Here is a 17,217-nt window from a genome sequence, read left to right on the forward strand (position 1 = left end):
TTTTTATTTATTTTTTTACATATTTTAGCTCGCACGACATACATTTAAATTTTCTATGGAACAGTTTTTACAGTGATGTGACAGATGACCAAAGCACTAAATTGTATACATACATGGTTTTAATTCCTTCATTTCTCTTTGCTGTTTTTAAGGACATGCATCTAACGTTAGACCAATTACATCCAATTTCTGCAGGCATTTTAAAATCAAAATAATCCTCACAAATCAAATTACAACAATCCAAAGTCCAATGAGTAGAGAGCTTGTTATCACCGAGTAAGACCGCCATTTCGACTTGTTGTGATGTAAGATCGGAATTGTCCATGGATGGTGACTATCTGGTATTTTGGTGAAAACTAAAATTAGACTTGGAGTTGGAAGAATTGAACTTTTTGAATGATAACCAAACAGAATGTTTTCCTCGACTACACAAATTGGGAGAGAGCTATTAAAGCATTTTGGACCAATAAATGTTCTGCTTGGCTGGTAAATCTGCATAATAGTTCCTATTTATACCAGTACAAGGTAGACTGCAACTCGCTGTGCTTTGACGAACCTTGTCTTAATTTCCCAGGTGTTTCCACTTCCAATATCATTAGAACTCCTCTCAAATGTGCACTGAACATACTCAAATGAAAAGTGTCAATAAATAACGGGCAAAAACAATCAACCAACCTCGTTTGATTTGGTTGAAGCTGAGCGTGCCCAAACAACGTCGGGTCCAGTTCAAAACGTCAACTGCTGAAATAAAATACATTTTGTGAGGAAACCCAATCAAATAATCATTAAGTAAACTAAAAGTACTGTAGTATTTACCAGTCGACGTGTCAGATTTTCAAGCCGTGTGCTGCACACTCAATTGGCCAATCAGGAGCGAAAGCCATGTCACGTGTTTTGTAGCGGTGCGTTCAGGTTAATCGGGTTTAAAAAGTGTCAACTTCAAGATTACTTTAAAATATATATTATCTTGCTGACGTTGCGGCAATACATTATTATGGATAACAAATTTAATGATAAATAACACTTAAAGTTAGTATACAAATATCCCAAACCATAATGGTGTGTGCGTCATGTCTCAACAGACTTCACAAAAATGGCTGACATGTGATAAAAACATTTTGCCACAAAAATGCTCAACCAAAATGTTTTTGTTTTGTTTTGTTTTTTAAATAAAATACTATCATCCACCGCAAAAATATCCCTGGGGCCTTTCCCAACCTCTGCCACAGAAAGCTTTTGTCTTCTTCTGGTTGTTTCTTCTTCTTTTTTCTTTGTGGTGTCAAAGTTCCTGCAGTTGTTGTCTTTGAACACCTGGTTGCTATAGTAACTAATCAAATGTTCACATCCTTTCCCTTTCTTATAAACGTCACAAGGGGACTGATACCAGCCCGTGTGCTGTGCATCGGCCAACAATTGGGGCATGTTTGCGTAGTTGGAAGTCTGTGACCGTGTGCATATGCGTGTGATGTCCGGTAATCAACTCAAACACACACACACACCATCGATCAAAGTGGTCGCTCTCAAGCCCACCCTGGTGGCAAATGAGAATACGCTGAAAGGGACGCCAGCTGTTACCATAGCAATGGATAGAAGGGGGTAAAGGGGAGGGAAAGGGGGAGCTGGAGAATGAAATCAGGTCTGTCAATAGGTTGCCAGGCAACACTAACGAACGCAGGTTTGATAAGTTGTTGATAACACTCGCGGGAGAGTTTGTGTGTGTGTGTGTGTGTGATGGCAATGCTATTAAGCGAGGCTCTAAAAGGAACCCTGCTGTGAACAGTCCATAGTAGCGATAAGAGGAGAAAACTACTTGTAAAAGGCATGGCCAGTGGGCCTCTGATACACGCGCCCACACACTAAACAAAATACCCTCACACAAAAATAAATCTCACATCACAACCAAAAGTGGTGCTTAAACATTTGTTGTTTTTTATTCAACTGTTTTTTTTTTTCTCTCCAAAGCAGGAATGTACTCATCTTTTCCTCTCTTCAGAGGTGCATCGGGGGGCGGGGGGTTCACCGCGGAGGTCGCCGTGATGAGGAGACAATGGGTGAAAGAGGAGGAGATGACACGCACGCACGCACGCACACACCTCACATGGTGTGTCCCAATTACAACACGTCACATTTCAGGACACTTTTACTAGCCGATGGTGATGCCCCCCCCCCCCACCCCACCCCATCCCCGCCCCCTCCAGGCATCGCTCTGCTTCACCCAGAGGTCAAACACAAACGGTGAGACATTCAAATCCACGTGAAAACATGAAGAAAAAAAAACATGGCAGTCCAGAGGGGGACGCTTGGTGGACAGCAAAAGTGTCTGCGGAGTCTTTGTTATTTTGTGTTTACCCCGCCCCGTTGAGGTTGCAGCCATTTTTGTACAGAAATACAAGTTGTCAACGTGGCCTCGGAGGGCGTTTGCGCTACTCTCTCTGCATCGACAAAAGACAGAACAGTGTACATAAAAGCAATAGAACACAACTTTGTAGTTGTACAAAATAGCCCCCCCCCCACCCTCTTCCCCACTACCAAGTTTCATCTTTTAAACGTAATTTTATACCGTCAAATATAGGCCAGAAGCAACCGAGTGACAAAAATCTTCATCATGGGCGCATGTGACAATCAAAGCACATCTTAATACATAGTGAAGATGATGTTAGGTACTCATACAAAATACAGTTAAGGAAGGATCACACACACAAAAAAAAACGCTGGCGAGTGTGTGTATGTATGTGTGTGTGTGTGTTCCACTGTCAACCAGCTTACACGAAAGCCACAAAATGTTTAAGCAACACAAAACAATTTTCTGCTAAGCACGTGTGCGCACATTGCAGCATTGTGTGCGGCGTGTGTGTGTGTGTGTGTGTGTGTGTGTGTGTGTCATCCCCGTTTACATATAAGCCACAAACATGTCTGAGCAACACAAAACGACTTTACTGCTAAGCACGTGAACAAAATAGCTCCTCACTCCGTCATCGTGTGTCGCGGCGCGCACACTTGTTGGAAACGAAATGGCGGGGATGCGTGTTTCAATGCAATCAGTGTAGCAGTCATTAACAGGCGCTTGTGTGTTATGTGTGTACACAAATAATGTAACACAACAAGAGGAGTACTTTTGAAATGTGCCACCTGTGATGTGATTTGGTGTATGTGTTGCATGAGTTCAACTCCGGAACACGTTTTGGTGCCGAGGCTGCTGTTCCCCATCACGTCCATCTGGATCCTTCATCGTCATCCAAGTGTGCAATATCATCACAGTCCTTCCTTTTGCGCTGCTTTGTCCTCCCTCCCTTTATTTGTGTGTTTGCCCTCAACCTTTTCCGTACCACATGAAAAAAAACAAAAACATTTGGAATAAAACAAAACAAAAGCGATCATAGATGGCTCTACCTCAACACTTCCACAAACGAGGTCTAAACTTTAACACTACAGCATCAAACAAGAAGCTATAAAAAATATACAAACAGATTAGGGGGCAGGGGGCAGATTGGCAAAAAAAAAAGTGGGATTAAATGAATATAAAAGGCAGATTGTACTACGGTAATTTGTGAAAAAGAGAAAAAAGGGCTAGCAACAGAGGTGTGGTTTTAGCTGGTAAAATAGAACAAAATCATAGAAAATGAAAGCAAAAACATCTATTTACTGGATATTTATATATATCATCTATAAGTGTTGATAGCCATAAAAAATCTCACTTTATTGGATTTTTTTTGTGATATCCGCTCACTATTTTGTGTTTTGGTATTTTTAAGACAAGTCTAAAGAGCACAGTCACGCCCATGTCACTCACACACACACACACACACACACACACAAACGCACACCACGCACACGGTTTATTAAAATATACAAGTGTCAGCGCGGCCCGACTGCTCAGAGACCCCTTCAGGACCCGGGTCAGGTCATGTGACCTCCACCCCGACCTTTCTGATTTGCAGAGTCCAATAGGCCCCTCCTGTTTTGCTCTGAGAATTCCTAAAGGTGTCGGCGGGAAAGAGGGGGCTCGTCTCTGATTGGCTGACGGTGCTCTGAGGGGCGGGCTGCTGGGTTCTAGGCAGGTATGGCGACTGGGAGTTCCTCAGTGCTGTCTGGGCTTTTCGCAATTAAATTTATTTTTTTTCAAATATAGTCCTTTGATTCTCCTAAGGTCCAAAAGCCACATTCACGCAGTTCCAGGTGCATTCTGGGAATCTCCTCAAAGAGTGGTCCGGTGGGCCAGCGAACCCTCACGCTCACTCCCAAGTGTGATGGTGGGGTTTGGTCATGGTTGGATTGTGGCGGGTGAGAGGGTGAGGGCGGGGACGTTGGGCCTTGCTGGGGCGGGGCTGGGAGTGATTCAGGGGTTCTACAGCCAGAGAGTCTAGTTCTCATACTTTGTAGTAGATGTTGGCCGGGCTCTGCGGCGGCATTTCCTGCACAATGTAGACGGGGTGTCCGTAGTCGCCGCTCACCTTCTCGTAATGCGGGCAGTAGGCGGAGTCCGAAGTCCTCAGAGGGATGATGATGTCGCTGGGCTCGGAGCCGTTGTTGTTGGAGCTGCCCATGCCGCCGCCGCCGCCGCCTCGCTTGGGGCTGGTGAGCGACGACAGCGACAGCGGCGGGTGGTGGGTGTCCGAGTGCTTGGCGTGCCGCCGCCTGTAGCACACCACGCAGATGACGGCCGTGACCAGCAGCAGGAAAGCCGAGCCGCCGGCCGCCCCGGCGATCAGGGCGATGTTGGACGGCTGCAGCGGGCCGTTCTCCCCGCCGCCTTCCGCGCCGCCGAAGGTGTTGGGGCCTCTCGAGTGGGTTGAGTTCGCTGGAAGAAAGCAAATGCTACTTTAGGTGCAAACATATCAGATTTCAGCATTTATAAGTTGCCAGTGTTTTTGTTGTTCTACCGTTGAAACTAAAGCATACTTTTCTGGTGAAAGCTTTCTTTTTGTCGAAAGTTTTGAAAATGGCAAGCAGTGAATGAGCTCCTGTAATGGGGAACCAAAATAAGCGCTCCAGACTATGCCACTTTTCAACACCCTGACATTGAGGTAGCAGAAAAGCCGCAGTGTATAATCAAGGTAACACACAGCCAAACAACAGTGTTGACTTAGCGCTACCACCGGGTCATGTGACCAGAACCACTCCATTACGGGCCTTGACCACACGCGCGCGCACTAGGACGTCAATTCCCTGTCCATCAAGCTGCCTGTCCCTCCTTCCGAAGCAACAATTTCCTAGTCGCGCCATAAGCAACAGGCCGACCCGGTCGCCATCATGTGATTGGCCGAACATTATTCTTGGCACGAATCCCGCTTTTTCTTCTCCCACATCCTGGCTCAGTCTTGGCTTTATTGGAGCAGTAATGACCTACCTTCCCGTGCGCCCCGTTGTGCTGGACTGGGGGGCGAGCAAAGCGCTAATGCTCGCCTCTGCCGGCTTTCTTTCTTTCTCCATTAACTGACATCCCTCATTCTCCATCTCCATTATGACTGTCACCTTTCACTAGCTCTCTGCATTATAAAAGCCTCTTCCGTCACCTCTACACCTATTTTTCCTTTCTCTCACTGTTTTTTTTCCCACTCACTAAAAAAGAGAGACCGTGAGCTCTTTGTGTGTGGATCACAGGCGGGAAATAATGCCATAATTTCAAAGGGCTCAAATATTAAAGGTCAAGATGGGAACATAATCATAAGTAAGGAGGAACAATTAATCACATTCAAATTGACTTTGCTATGTAGTCAAATGAAATTTTCAACTCGCAAAAGCTGGGGGGTTGGTGGGGAGTGGGGGGGGGGGGGTTGAAAAATGAATTGTTTGACAGTTCTAATATAATATATATATATATATATATATATATATATATATATATATATTATCAACAAATTTTGATCGACTCATCCTCCTCTTTTCTCTTTTTCGGTTAATTACTTCCATAATTGAAAATGAAGGGAAAAAAAAGACAAAATGACATGAACAAATATTCTGAATGTCATACGCAAACATTTAAATACTTTACTTTAATGCATGTAGTTATATTTATTTGTCAAACACAACCTGCGCTACCTTTAACCAACCACTGTCAAGCTAAAGGATCACCTGCGGTCAAAAATAATAGTTTAATAGATTAATGCAATATTTTATTTTTTTTGATTAATCAATGAGTTAACTCATTAAGTTTGACAGCACTAATATATATATAGAAAGATAGATAGATAGATAGATAGATAGATAGATAGATAGATAGATAGATAGATAGATAGATAGATAGATAGATAGATAGATAGATAGATAGATAGATAGATAGATAGATAGATAGATAGATAGATAGATAGATAGATAGATAGATAGATAGATAGATAGATAGATAGATAGATAGATAGATAGATAGATAGATATACTGTATATGGCTAATAAATCAGATTCTGACAACAACTCCCAGTTAATTCAAGCCGAGCAAGCGTGTGGGTGTCCCTAATCAAGTGTCCGCTGAATGCACATGCAAGGTCATAAAAAGTGAGCACAATCCCGAGCCTCATCTTGGCTGTCTATTGCCCGCTTTGTACTTATTCTCGTCTCACTCCGCCTCCTGTGCCTCACACTTCTGTCTGCTCCATCACCCCCGTGATGCCCGCCCCACCCCTCCCCTCGCTCCCATCCAGGCTGCAGCATCTAATGACAGTAATAACTCTCTCAAATGTTGCCTCTGGTCTCGCCCTGGCTCCTTGCCTCCCCTCCGTTCTTCCTCCCTCTTCCCTCTCTCGCCATCCATCTTTTTTTGTCCTTTGCCCAATGTAGCTATTAGCCATCCACTGCCCGCCTGCGGCACTTAGCTCAGAGGGGCCCAGACCGGGAGGAAGGGGGAAGGATGGAGAGAAAATATATGGAATTAAATAGAGAGATCCGCAGATGTCACCGCTGCACATCCTCCATCTGTCCCCCACCACCCTTAAGCCCTCCCTGCTTACTTATTGTTGTTGTTGTTTTCCAACCATCTACAAGCCATTGCTTACTCCCCGCATCCATCTTGCGGATCATCTCCATTTGGTTTGCTGCTTACCTGAGTTCCTGTTGGTGGAACGTCCAGCTGGCTCCTTCTTGGGAGGCAGCCCGTATGGACCTGTGAGAAGGACGCATTGCTGATCATTATTAACCGCACTACTGGACACTTTATGTTGCCCGATGACTCTCTTTTGTCCGAAATTGATATTTTGTTTGACTTATTGCGTATTCCTCTTCCCTTGTTGAGGAAGTCATAGAACGGCACGGGGATGTGATGCCACGCCAGAATGAAAGGATTCCAGGGAAAAGGATAAGAAAATAGTCATTAGGAGTTCGGCTCGTAATCTGCGGACGCTAAATCAGCCCATCTGCCTCGCAGGCCGTCACGGTCATGCAGATTAAATGCAGACGTCAGCCAGTGCAATGAGCATGACTTAAAATAAACGTATTAAAAAGGATATATACGTACTATGAAGGCAATATTTATTTTATATAAATAAAGCGAATGGAATCAATTCAATTCACGGTTCAATTCTAAAGCTTGCGTTTACTTTGCAGTTTTTGTGCTCGGCCCACCGTCCCCTTACCAATAGCGAGGGCTTACCGGACATAAAGTGACAAGTACACAGCTCGACAAACACAAGCTGAGGGTGCAAGGCACCTGCCGGGATCAATAGTGAGCTGCGAGTGAGTGCGACAGGGAGCAGGCGAGATGGATGTGCAATGAAATAAGTCAATGCGTGGTCACGCACACACTGCCAGCGCACGCGTGTGTGTCCAGAGACCACAAACAACACGGCCGTGACCTTTCGGCAGCACGAGCGATAAGACGGAGAGAGTAAGTGGAGGGCTTGGACGAAGAATTTAAGCGCAAAAAGGAGAGGAGAGGATGCACGGGTGGAATTTTAGAGTCTACCTGTTTGCTACCCACTTCCGAAATACGATCATTCATACTGTATAGGGCGTCACTCACAGCAAGCTAGGAACAGGATCAACACCAAGGAAATCACAATGTCCCGTCACTGGTGCTATATGATATGTTGGCCCATTCGTGTGATGCTTGGTGACCCCAAAAAGCTAATTTTCTCTGTGTTTTGGTCAGAATCTGATGTTTGTGGTAAAACCAATTTTTTTTTTACTGCTGATGACTAAAACATTTGATTATGTTTTTTTAGTCATCAGCAGTAAAACATTTGTTGGTTTTATTTTTTTTAAACCATGTCGATAATTGGCCCATGTCTTATCACAAGTATGACTAAAAAAACATAATCAAATGTTTTAGTTATTAGTTAGTTAGTTATTTACAATTATTGACGTGGTTTAAAAAAAATAATAATCAAGGTTTCAATAACCGCTAATATTGTCTGTCAACGGCTCTGATTGCCTCCAATTAACTTTTATTTTCTCCTTTTCGGCATGTAACACAGGTATGAGTTAGCCCCAAGGACAACATGAGTAGCCCATAGGTTTGTTTGAAAAATAGCGCACTGTGACTTCCTAAAATGGATTAAAACACAACAAGAATGTTAGCATTTATTTATTTAAACCTAACGTGACCCGTTTCTTCTGTACTAAATATTTTATTTATCATTTCAGAGCCATAATTTTAATACGGTGCGATATTTTTTCGCTCATGACTATCACTCTCAAAATCTAACACCAGCCCATGCTTGCTTGTGATGTGACATCTATTTACGACACTCACACATCACAAAAAGGTCAATTAATTCTCGTAGTGTTGGAGTGTGACAGAATGTATCGGTGTGCTGAATGCATTTCTGTCGACTCCTGCTGATGCGACGGCTGATAGCGGCGACACAATACGAGCGAATGTCGCGTGGACGGGGGCGGGGTCGTGTGAAGGACAGGTGGCTATTATGTGTGGGAATGTGCGGCGCCGTGTTTGAAAGATCGTTTTTTTCCCCTCAAACTTAATAGCTGCGGCAGAAATACTGATGGGTCCCCGGCCATGTTTACGCGCGTGACGTACAGTTGTGCGGGAAAGTAGTTAACTCATTTGTATAAATGTTTTAAGTGTCCTAAAGACATATTTATACGTTTTTTTAATGTTTTTTTTTTTTTTATGCTAGAGCATACAAAAGGCTTTAATGCAGCCTCTCAACTGCAGAGAATGGTTGAAGAAATGGTAGTTATTACAAAGACGGCCAGCAGGTGGCAGCAGAGCAAAGGAGATGAACCAGGGTCTTGTTGAAAAAAAACCTCAATTACAATGAAACTTACCTATATTCTAATGCTAATTGCTGCAGGAAATGGATACAAATATACTTCTTTTTTTTCTGATGAAAGAAGAGACTTTAATTGTTCTTTTGGTAGGTTCCATGCTTTTATAGCCATTGAATACAACAATCTGTGGGCCTTGCCAAATCAGTCAAAATCCAGTAAAACAGCCGGGAGCGCTTCAATGAAAATGGCTGGGAGTGAATGAGCAAGTGAAGGGGAGTCAACGGGCCTCATTACAGCTGACTGATCCTACACTTCTCTGCTGTTCTCACCACTTAACAAGCTCTAATATGCTCGCCGAGAGACGCCACCCACAACCAAGCGTGTGTGTACTGTATGTAAACGCAAAAGAGGTAAAGGACTCACTCTGTCCCACTTTCAGGACCACCTTCATGCCCTGCGTGGCACAAACTCCTCCCCTCATGCTGTCCAGACCTTGGCGCGTCCCATCTGATGTAGCTGCAGGGACACAAAGACAAAAATGGCATCGTTAGCAACATACACACACACACACACACATCGTCTAAAGTCCACATCCATTCAAACTGCACAATGTCTCTCTATTTCAAACAATAAATTCTGCTCATATCGTCAACCGTTCCGGGGAGCCGACAAGTGACATTTGCAGAAGCAGCAATTTAAAAGCCAGACTCGAAACTTTGAAATGTCAAACTAGAAAGGCGACGAGCACTTTAATAAGTCCTCATTTTAAGCTGCTCGCTGGCATCCATTAACAACGCCGCCGGCGTCGCTTGGACCCAACCACTTTCACAGCGACGCGGCTCCTGTTCAGGCTGGACAAGCCACACTGGATTAATACTGGGTTTGCGGCTGGCAATTCCGCTTTAAACTGAGATTTAGAAAGTGTAATTGCCGACCATTAAAAGACCCCAAGACAGAAATGTCTTTATAGCAACGGAAAGGCAAGGCGACTGCTTTTGCTCGTTTCGTCTCCTGCTAAATTGAATTAAAGGGGAAGTCAAGCTAAACATTTTCTTTACAGTAATATACGTTCTATGCAGCCCCGCTAGCCTAAACACGGCTTTCTGATTAATATTGTGTTTGTGGGATTTGCGTTAAGCAGCAAAATCCAGCAGTTTTTATCCATCTCAGCAGGCGGCCATTTAGCCACTTCTGAAAATGACATCGCAGTTGCTGCTCAGGGCTCAGGTAACAACCAATTATCAGCCCCAAGCGACCGTGATGTCATTTTCAGTTAGCAGCAAGATCATTTTGGGGTTGACTTCCTCTTTAATCTAAATGTATCTGAGCTATGAATATGAAAATAAATAAATATTCTCGAAACAACCCCGCAAAATTTGAAAGGCAAATAAATAAATAAATATTTAAATAAAATTCACCCAGCATACAAGATGAGACAATCGTGAACAATCAAGCCGTTCTCCCTGCTCTCAAATACGACGATGCACTCTAAAGCAAGCAACGGCAGCAGAAAGTTCACATTGGACTTGACAAAAAAAAATCCCATGTCTGACAACGTGGCGCTCTAACGCAGCCACAACAATGCAAAGCCCATGTAAAGTCAGGCCCCCGCACTGTTCCGCCTTTTCTCTCTGTGATATGCGCACACTCACGGGTGACGATGAGGCACTCCGAAGCGCCCTTGCTAGCAGACTTCTGCAAGTTGCAATGACTGAAACCAACAAGCGTGTTCAGAACGTTTTTCAGAAATTACTTACTGCTATGATGTATTTAGACACAAATCCCTTGTGGCTGTTGTGATGGTACGTCGTATGATTTCTTTATTATTGTAATCCCTTCATAATATGTTGAGAGAGAAAAAGAAAGTATGAATTTACATGTACAACGGAACGTATGGTGTTCCACAGGGTTCCATTTTGGGGCCTCTGCTGTTTTCATTGTATCTAGGTTCCATCTTAAGAAAACTGTGGTGTTTTTTGCTCTATGAATATAGAGTTGAGTTGAGTGATGGAAGTCAGCATCCAAACTGCAAAAAAAACTAATTATATTTTTAAATAAAGAAGGGTTCAGTGAATGCGCTTAGGAACCTGGTGGGGTTTAGTACCTCCAACAAGGCAAGAACCACTGCACTTACAGGGTATTTAAAAGCAATGAAAATAAACAGGGTAAGTTACAAAAAACAAACAACAGTTCAAACGTCCTCTTGCCAATGATTCCAATTACACTAAACATGCACGACACATCCGCTGTCCATCAAACCGATTTCACACTTGCGCTCAGTGTGCGTGTTTTCATACATTTACAAGCGAGATGCGCGCCTCAACCTCAATCAACCATTCATAAGTCCACATGGGAGCCAATCAAAAAGCATTTCCTCCTTCCGGCCACTGCACACACCAAAAATAAATAAATGTAATTTGTCTCCACGTCCACGCGAGCAATCAGCACGTTTGAAGGAAGGGAGGAAAGTGAGAGAACGGGAGGTGTGAAGGAGACGCAACTTTACTTCTCACACCTCCTTCCCTCTATTTCTGCATAATGCAGTGTGTGAAAGCACGAGGAGGCTTTGGAATGAAGCGAGACGGGGTCAATGCATCAAGCATACTTTCAGAAATGCGGCGACAAGAGTGCATTTCCAGTTCAAAATAGACTCAAGGGATAATGCAGTGATGCCATCATGCATTTCTCAAGTGTTACTGTCACTATAAAGCTCTGTTCTAAAAGGATTCTGGAAGGATGCAGGGATGTTCTCAAGGTGTAAAGGTCAAGGAAATGAAAACTTGTGAAAAAAGCCCCCACTATTCTAACCTTGATCCCGAGCTAGTGATAAGACAGGTGATATTGTCAAAATCCTTGGAAGCCAATTGATGAGCGAGGACGACTAAACGGAGCCCGTCCACTCGCCCTCAGCCACTTTGAGACTAATCTCCTCTGACGCGCGGACGGAAGGCAGGAAGGCGGGCGGGCACGAGAGAGGTGAGGACGACGTGGGCGAGGAGGTGAGGAGACAAGGAGGCCGCGCGGGGGCCGCCGGGCCGCGAGACGTGATTGGCCGTGACAAGGTGTTGCTGATATGATGGCGACAAGAGGTCATGTGACGATGGAGAGGGTGAGCAAAGCGGCCCGCCCAACATTTGCATTATTGAGAGTCCTGTCACGGTTGATTCGTCAATTTAGCAGATTTTCCCTGACATTGGTCAATGTATTCATTTTTAAAAAATCTAATTAAAGAATTTGCTTATTGATTTATTGTAAATAGTTAAACACATGATGTAATTAAATAGAATTCATGTGTACACGTTACATCAATTTAATGACCATTGTGCTGCTTTCCACCTTGGCCACCAGGGGGCTCTAATTGGCAGCTCCTCAAAGAGGATAAAGAATTTATGACTGAGTACTGTTGTGTACACATATTTGACCTCATCTACCATTTAATGTTTGTGGCCGTATATCCAATACCATCTTAGGGTGTTTTTGGTGCTAAGTGACGAGTAAAGAACTCAGAGGAGATAAGAAATAGACGCCCATGACTGTGATTTAAGACGAGATGAAAAAGGAAAGTGGGGAAGGAAGAAGGGAGACGAGGGATGGATGAGTAATTGAGACAATGATGAGCAGTGAAAAGTGGGGTTGGGGGAGGGGAAGGGGGAGGGGGAAGGGGGTAGGAGAGGAAGAATGTCTCTCCGAGTACAAAAAAACAAATGAGTGAAATCAGGCTTCATCACACCGGGACGCTAGGAGAGGAGACAAAAAGGTGACGAGATCAAGACTTCATACATGCAAATAAGACACTTTTGACACCGATACCAATACCTAGTACCGATACTGCTAGTATTTTTAACAAAAATAACTATGGTGAATAACATCACAATCTTGCAGATGTAACGGCAAATAAAACTGTCATGTTGTATGACATGATTTTACAATAAAAAAAAATTGGTTTCCCGGCACAAAGTGTGATTCAGCCGGCTATTTTAATGCTCGTGGCTCATTAACGAAGCGTGGAGAGGCTCTGTCGCCAAAATGCATGAGTCAATGTATTCTTGGTTAGACAACCTTATTGATCCGGTAAGGCAATTGAGAACAGATTCTCAAATGTGCTCAAAAAAACGGATTTGTTGTCCAAAACTCCAGCCGATTACAATTATAAAAAGGGCTCAAATCAGCTGATGAATTATTGCCTGCCTGCCGAATCGTCTATCTATTTTAGTTTTTTTCTCCTGGCTTCGGTCTGTTGCCGTCCTCCCGGTCTGCTGCGAAGTTTTGCGAGTTCACGGCGTGCTTGAGTGTGTGTCTGTGCCGAGCGCTCCCGTCTGTGCAGCTTCGCCTTCTGCAAAACCAACTTAGCTTCTCAAGTGGATGGTGTGTGTTGCGTGCGTGCGTGCGTGCGTGCGTGCGTGCGTGCGCATTCAGCCGACTAAGAATTTACAGTTGCCTTCCTGTTTAAATTTGTTTTGCTCCCTCTCCAGAGTGCCATGTGTGTCACATGAATGATGAAGAGCATATAGCCTGAGTGGCTCTCTCTCTCTCTCTCTCTCTCTCTCTCTCTCTCTCTCTCTCTCTCTCTCTCTCTCTCTCTCTCTCTCTCTCTCTCTCTCTCTCTCTCTCTCTCTGTCTCACTTTCTCACTCCTTAACCGCCCTTACCCACTTTAAAAAAAAAAAAAAAAAAAAAGAGTCTCAAAACCTTTTCATAAATCTGCTGACGCTTTAAAACCTGACTGTGAGCATTAATGAAGCCATCATAAGCCATTAGTTTGCGGAGAAACGGAATTTGGGTTGAAACAGACCAGGCACTATTTGGTCTCCACATGGCGGAGAAGAGAAAAAAAACGTATTATTTTCTCTTGCATTCCACCTCCGGTACACAGCATACCACTTCTTCCAGTGCAGGGTGAAGTTTCCTCATGTTTTCCTGCAATAGGTGGAACAGTCGAAAATGTTTCATAAAAAAAATAAAAAATAAAAAAAATAAAGCTTTGTTCCATTTTATATATTACCATGCTCTCAAAGACAAATTTATGTTGTTGTTTTTTTTTATGCTAGAGCATTCAGAAGGCTTTGATGCAGCCTCTGAACTGAAGAGAACGCTTGAAGCAATGGTAGTTATTACAAAAACAGCCAGCAGGTGGCAGCAGAGTATAAGAGATCAACCAGGCCCATGTTGAAAAAAGCTCTTTCTCCACTGTTTAAAACAAATTTGTGAATAATGATGAAACTTAGCTCTATTCTAATGCTAAAATGCTGCAAAACGGAAACAGATACAAATGTACTTTTTTCCTGATGAAAGAAGAGACTCAAATTTTTCTGTGGCCGTTGCAAAATCAGTCAAAATCCAGTAAACCGTCCTGGAGCGAAGGGGGTTGCTTCAGTGAAAATGGCTGCGAGTGAATGAGCTAAAAACCCATAATCAATCGTCACCAAAATTCGTCTCTCCGATATTTTGGATTTTATGTTTTTTCACGAGTCACAAACGAGTCACAGAAAACACACTTTTGGGAACCATGCCTCAATGAATGCATAAAAACAAACTGGAAGATCTCTAATGAGAGTTCATAATCACAGGTTGGAACCCACGTGATGTGTCACACGCCAACCAAACGCACTCGGAGAGGAGTCACGCAATCCTCCCCAATTTCACGCAAAAAAAAGTGAGCGTTGACGTCAAGAGCGCACGTGAATGCTTAGTTCGGGGGCGCTGTGTAAAAACCACCCGCGCTGCTGGATTCAGTCACGCTGTTGTTTGTCTTCAACTAAAGCCGTGTCACAATACATGTTACGGCCCTGCTTGAGCGCCACGTGTGTGTGTGTGTGTTAATGTTCCACTGCGGCTGATGTTTCATGTCCGAGCGCAAAAGGTCACAGATGTTTTTGAATATTTTCCTGAGAGCACACTGTTAAAAATCTCCAGTCTGCAAACAGACGCAGGAGCAAAATCACTCACACGCCCTGTGAAAGCTGCTGAAGTCACGGGTGTCCAGACAAAAATGTTGGTAATGTGCTTTTTGAATAAGGACAATAGCACGATAACGTAGTGCACTTTATGGAATCATATAGTGATTGTGCAGAAATGAGCATGTGAAGGCTGAGAGGCTGATGTGGAATAATATTCAATGACTTGAAATGATCGATAATGACCTGGGATGAAATGAACATGTTGAAGTAGGAAGGAAAGAAAGAAAGAAAGAAAGATGATGTAGGGATAAGCGGAACAATTTTAAGTTAGAATCGCTCAAAATATGCAGAAATTAGAGAACACAAAAAAAGAAAAACGTTTTTGGGTGCGCGTTTTAATGGTAAAAATTTTGAATTTTGGGAAAATTGCCATTTTTTTGCATGTTGGAAAATCATTTCCAATGTGAATTGAATGTGTTAAATGATTTAAATTTCATTAAATGCTCTACAATGACCTGGAATGAGGTTAACGTGGAAATTGGAATGGTTTTAATTGGTAAAAAAATATATAAATATAATTTAAAAAGTAGTAATTAGAGGCGAAACACACACAAAAAAAAATGCTAATTTTTAAAATTTTCGGTTGTATATTAATGGTAAAAATTGTGAATTCTTGGTACGTGACAATTTTTTGCATGTTGAAAATCGGTTCCAAAATGAATGTGATAAATGACTTAAATTTAATGAAATGATTTACAATGACCTGAAATGTGCAGAACATGTTATAATATGTATATATATATATATATATATATATATATATATATATATATAAGATTGATTTCTATGAACACCTGAAAGTTATAATCGGTCAAAATATGTAGAAACAAAAAATTTTGGGGGTATTTTACTGATGAAAATGTTTACATTTGGTAAGTGGGAATTTTTAGGATATTGAAAATCGTTTCCAAGGTGAAGTGAACGTACTGAATGATTTACATTTCAAAAAGGAACCATTTGAATCTGTTAAGTTGAATTAGAATTTTTGGTGGAAAATGTTTTAAATCTAAGAACTTTTTTATGTTTTGGAATGAGAAAAACATCCCTGAACGGCATGAATTTCTGGAGTGTGATGAAATTGAAATTGTGCGAATCAGTGAATAAACGTCGAAACAGAGGTGAATAACAGAATATATGAATTTGATGGGATTTTTTAAATTGGGAAAATTAAGAAAATTATGGTGAAAATGTTCAATGTTAAAAATCTTTCCCAGGGTGAACTGAACAAGCTGAATGTTTTGAAATAAGAACGATCTAAATGTGCAGTGTTGAATGTGCCATTGTGAGCGAATTGGGGACGTGTTGGGTGGGAAAATACGAAATGTTGGATAAACCGTGAATTTCTGGAATGAGAAAACACGTTCAAGTTGGAATGGTGAGAACCGAGAAGCGGGACGAATAATATGCATTCATCTATAATAAATTTGAACGTGTAGAATAACATGAAAGCAGCACAGCGGCCAAGTGAGGCTTCGTGACGTAACGCCACTAAAGTGGCGGCCATGTAGGACAGTCACAAGCAATGTTCCGCACAACTGGGTCATCGGTCCCAACCCTGGGCAGCGAGGGCATTCTTGTGTGTGTGTGTGTGTGTGTGTGTGTGTGTGTGTGTGTGTGTGTGTGTGTGTGTGTGTGTGTGTGTGTGTGTGTGTGTGTGTGTGTGTGTGTGTGTGTGTGTGGGTGGGTGGGTGTGTGTGTGTGTGTGTGTGTGTGCTCGCCCTACAGTCTACCTTAAGAGTGTAGCGGCATCCATTTTAAATGTTTACTTCGTTGACCTCCTACCAGGCAAACCCTGAGTGACGATTCCCCAACTTGGTGGGCCTGTTGTGCATTCCAGCGTACACACACACACACACACAAATACGACCATCCTCCATTACATCAGCCAATAGACTGAAGGCCTGGAAGAAATGGGTCAAGCTCTTCTTCCTCAACGTCTCTTTAAGTATTTGTGTGGTTTTTTTTTTTCTTCTCTGATCCAAGCTGCTCCAAGAATATACTCGTTCCAACACTACAGGATTTAAACCATCAAAATCCATGATGGAAAACAACGAGCAAGTCTGGGAAGCGCGTCGATGTGGACAGACATATTCAAACGAGGA

The 17,217-nt window shown here is 42.9% G+C and overlaps 2 protein-coding genes across 5 annotated transcripts in view; both read right to left on the bottom strand.

Moving 5' to 3' along the window:
• Positions 1-753, bottom strand: part of LOC147159399 (tudor domain-containing protein 5-like) — a 154,952-nt gene extending 154,199 nt beyond the window's left edge. Inside the window, exon 1 of one of the 3 annotated variants that reach the window (XM_086058810.1) lies at positions 676-753. The gene's annotated coding sequence lies outside the window, so the exon portion shown is untranslated. The remainder of the gene's footprint in view (positions 1-675) is intronic. The other 2 variants (XM_086058809.1, XM_086058812.1) reach the window with 2 other exon arrangements.
• Positions 754-1,906: 1,153 nt separating this feature from the next.
• Positions 1,907-17,217, bottom strand: part of efnb3b (ephrin-B3b) — a 58,523-nt gene continuing 43,212 nt past the window's right edge. The window contains exons 3-5 of one of the 2 annotated variants that reach the window (XM_086058813.1): positions 9,583-9,675; positions 7,034-7,093; positions 1,907-4,798 (exon numbers count right to left, since the gene is read on the bottom strand). In XM_086058813.1, coding sequence (XP_085914939.1) covers positions 4,368-4,798; positions 7,034-7,093; positions 9,583-9,675 — 584 coding nt within the window. In that variant the 3' untranslated portion in view covers positions 1,907-4,367. The remainder of the gene's footprint in view (positions 4,799-7,033; positions 7,094-9,582; positions 9,676-17,217) is intronic. The other variant, XM_086058814.1, reaches the window with a different exon arrangement.

This window comes from Leptonotus elevatus, chromosome 17, assembly GCF_054856555.1.
Source record: "Leptonotus elevatus isolate MCC_2025b chromosome 17, RoL_Lele_1.0, whole genome shotgun sequence".
Classification (NCBI taxonomy): domain Eukaryota; kingdom Metazoa; phylum Chordata; class Actinopteri; order Syngnathiformes; family Syngnathidae; genus Leptonotus; species Leptonotus elevatus.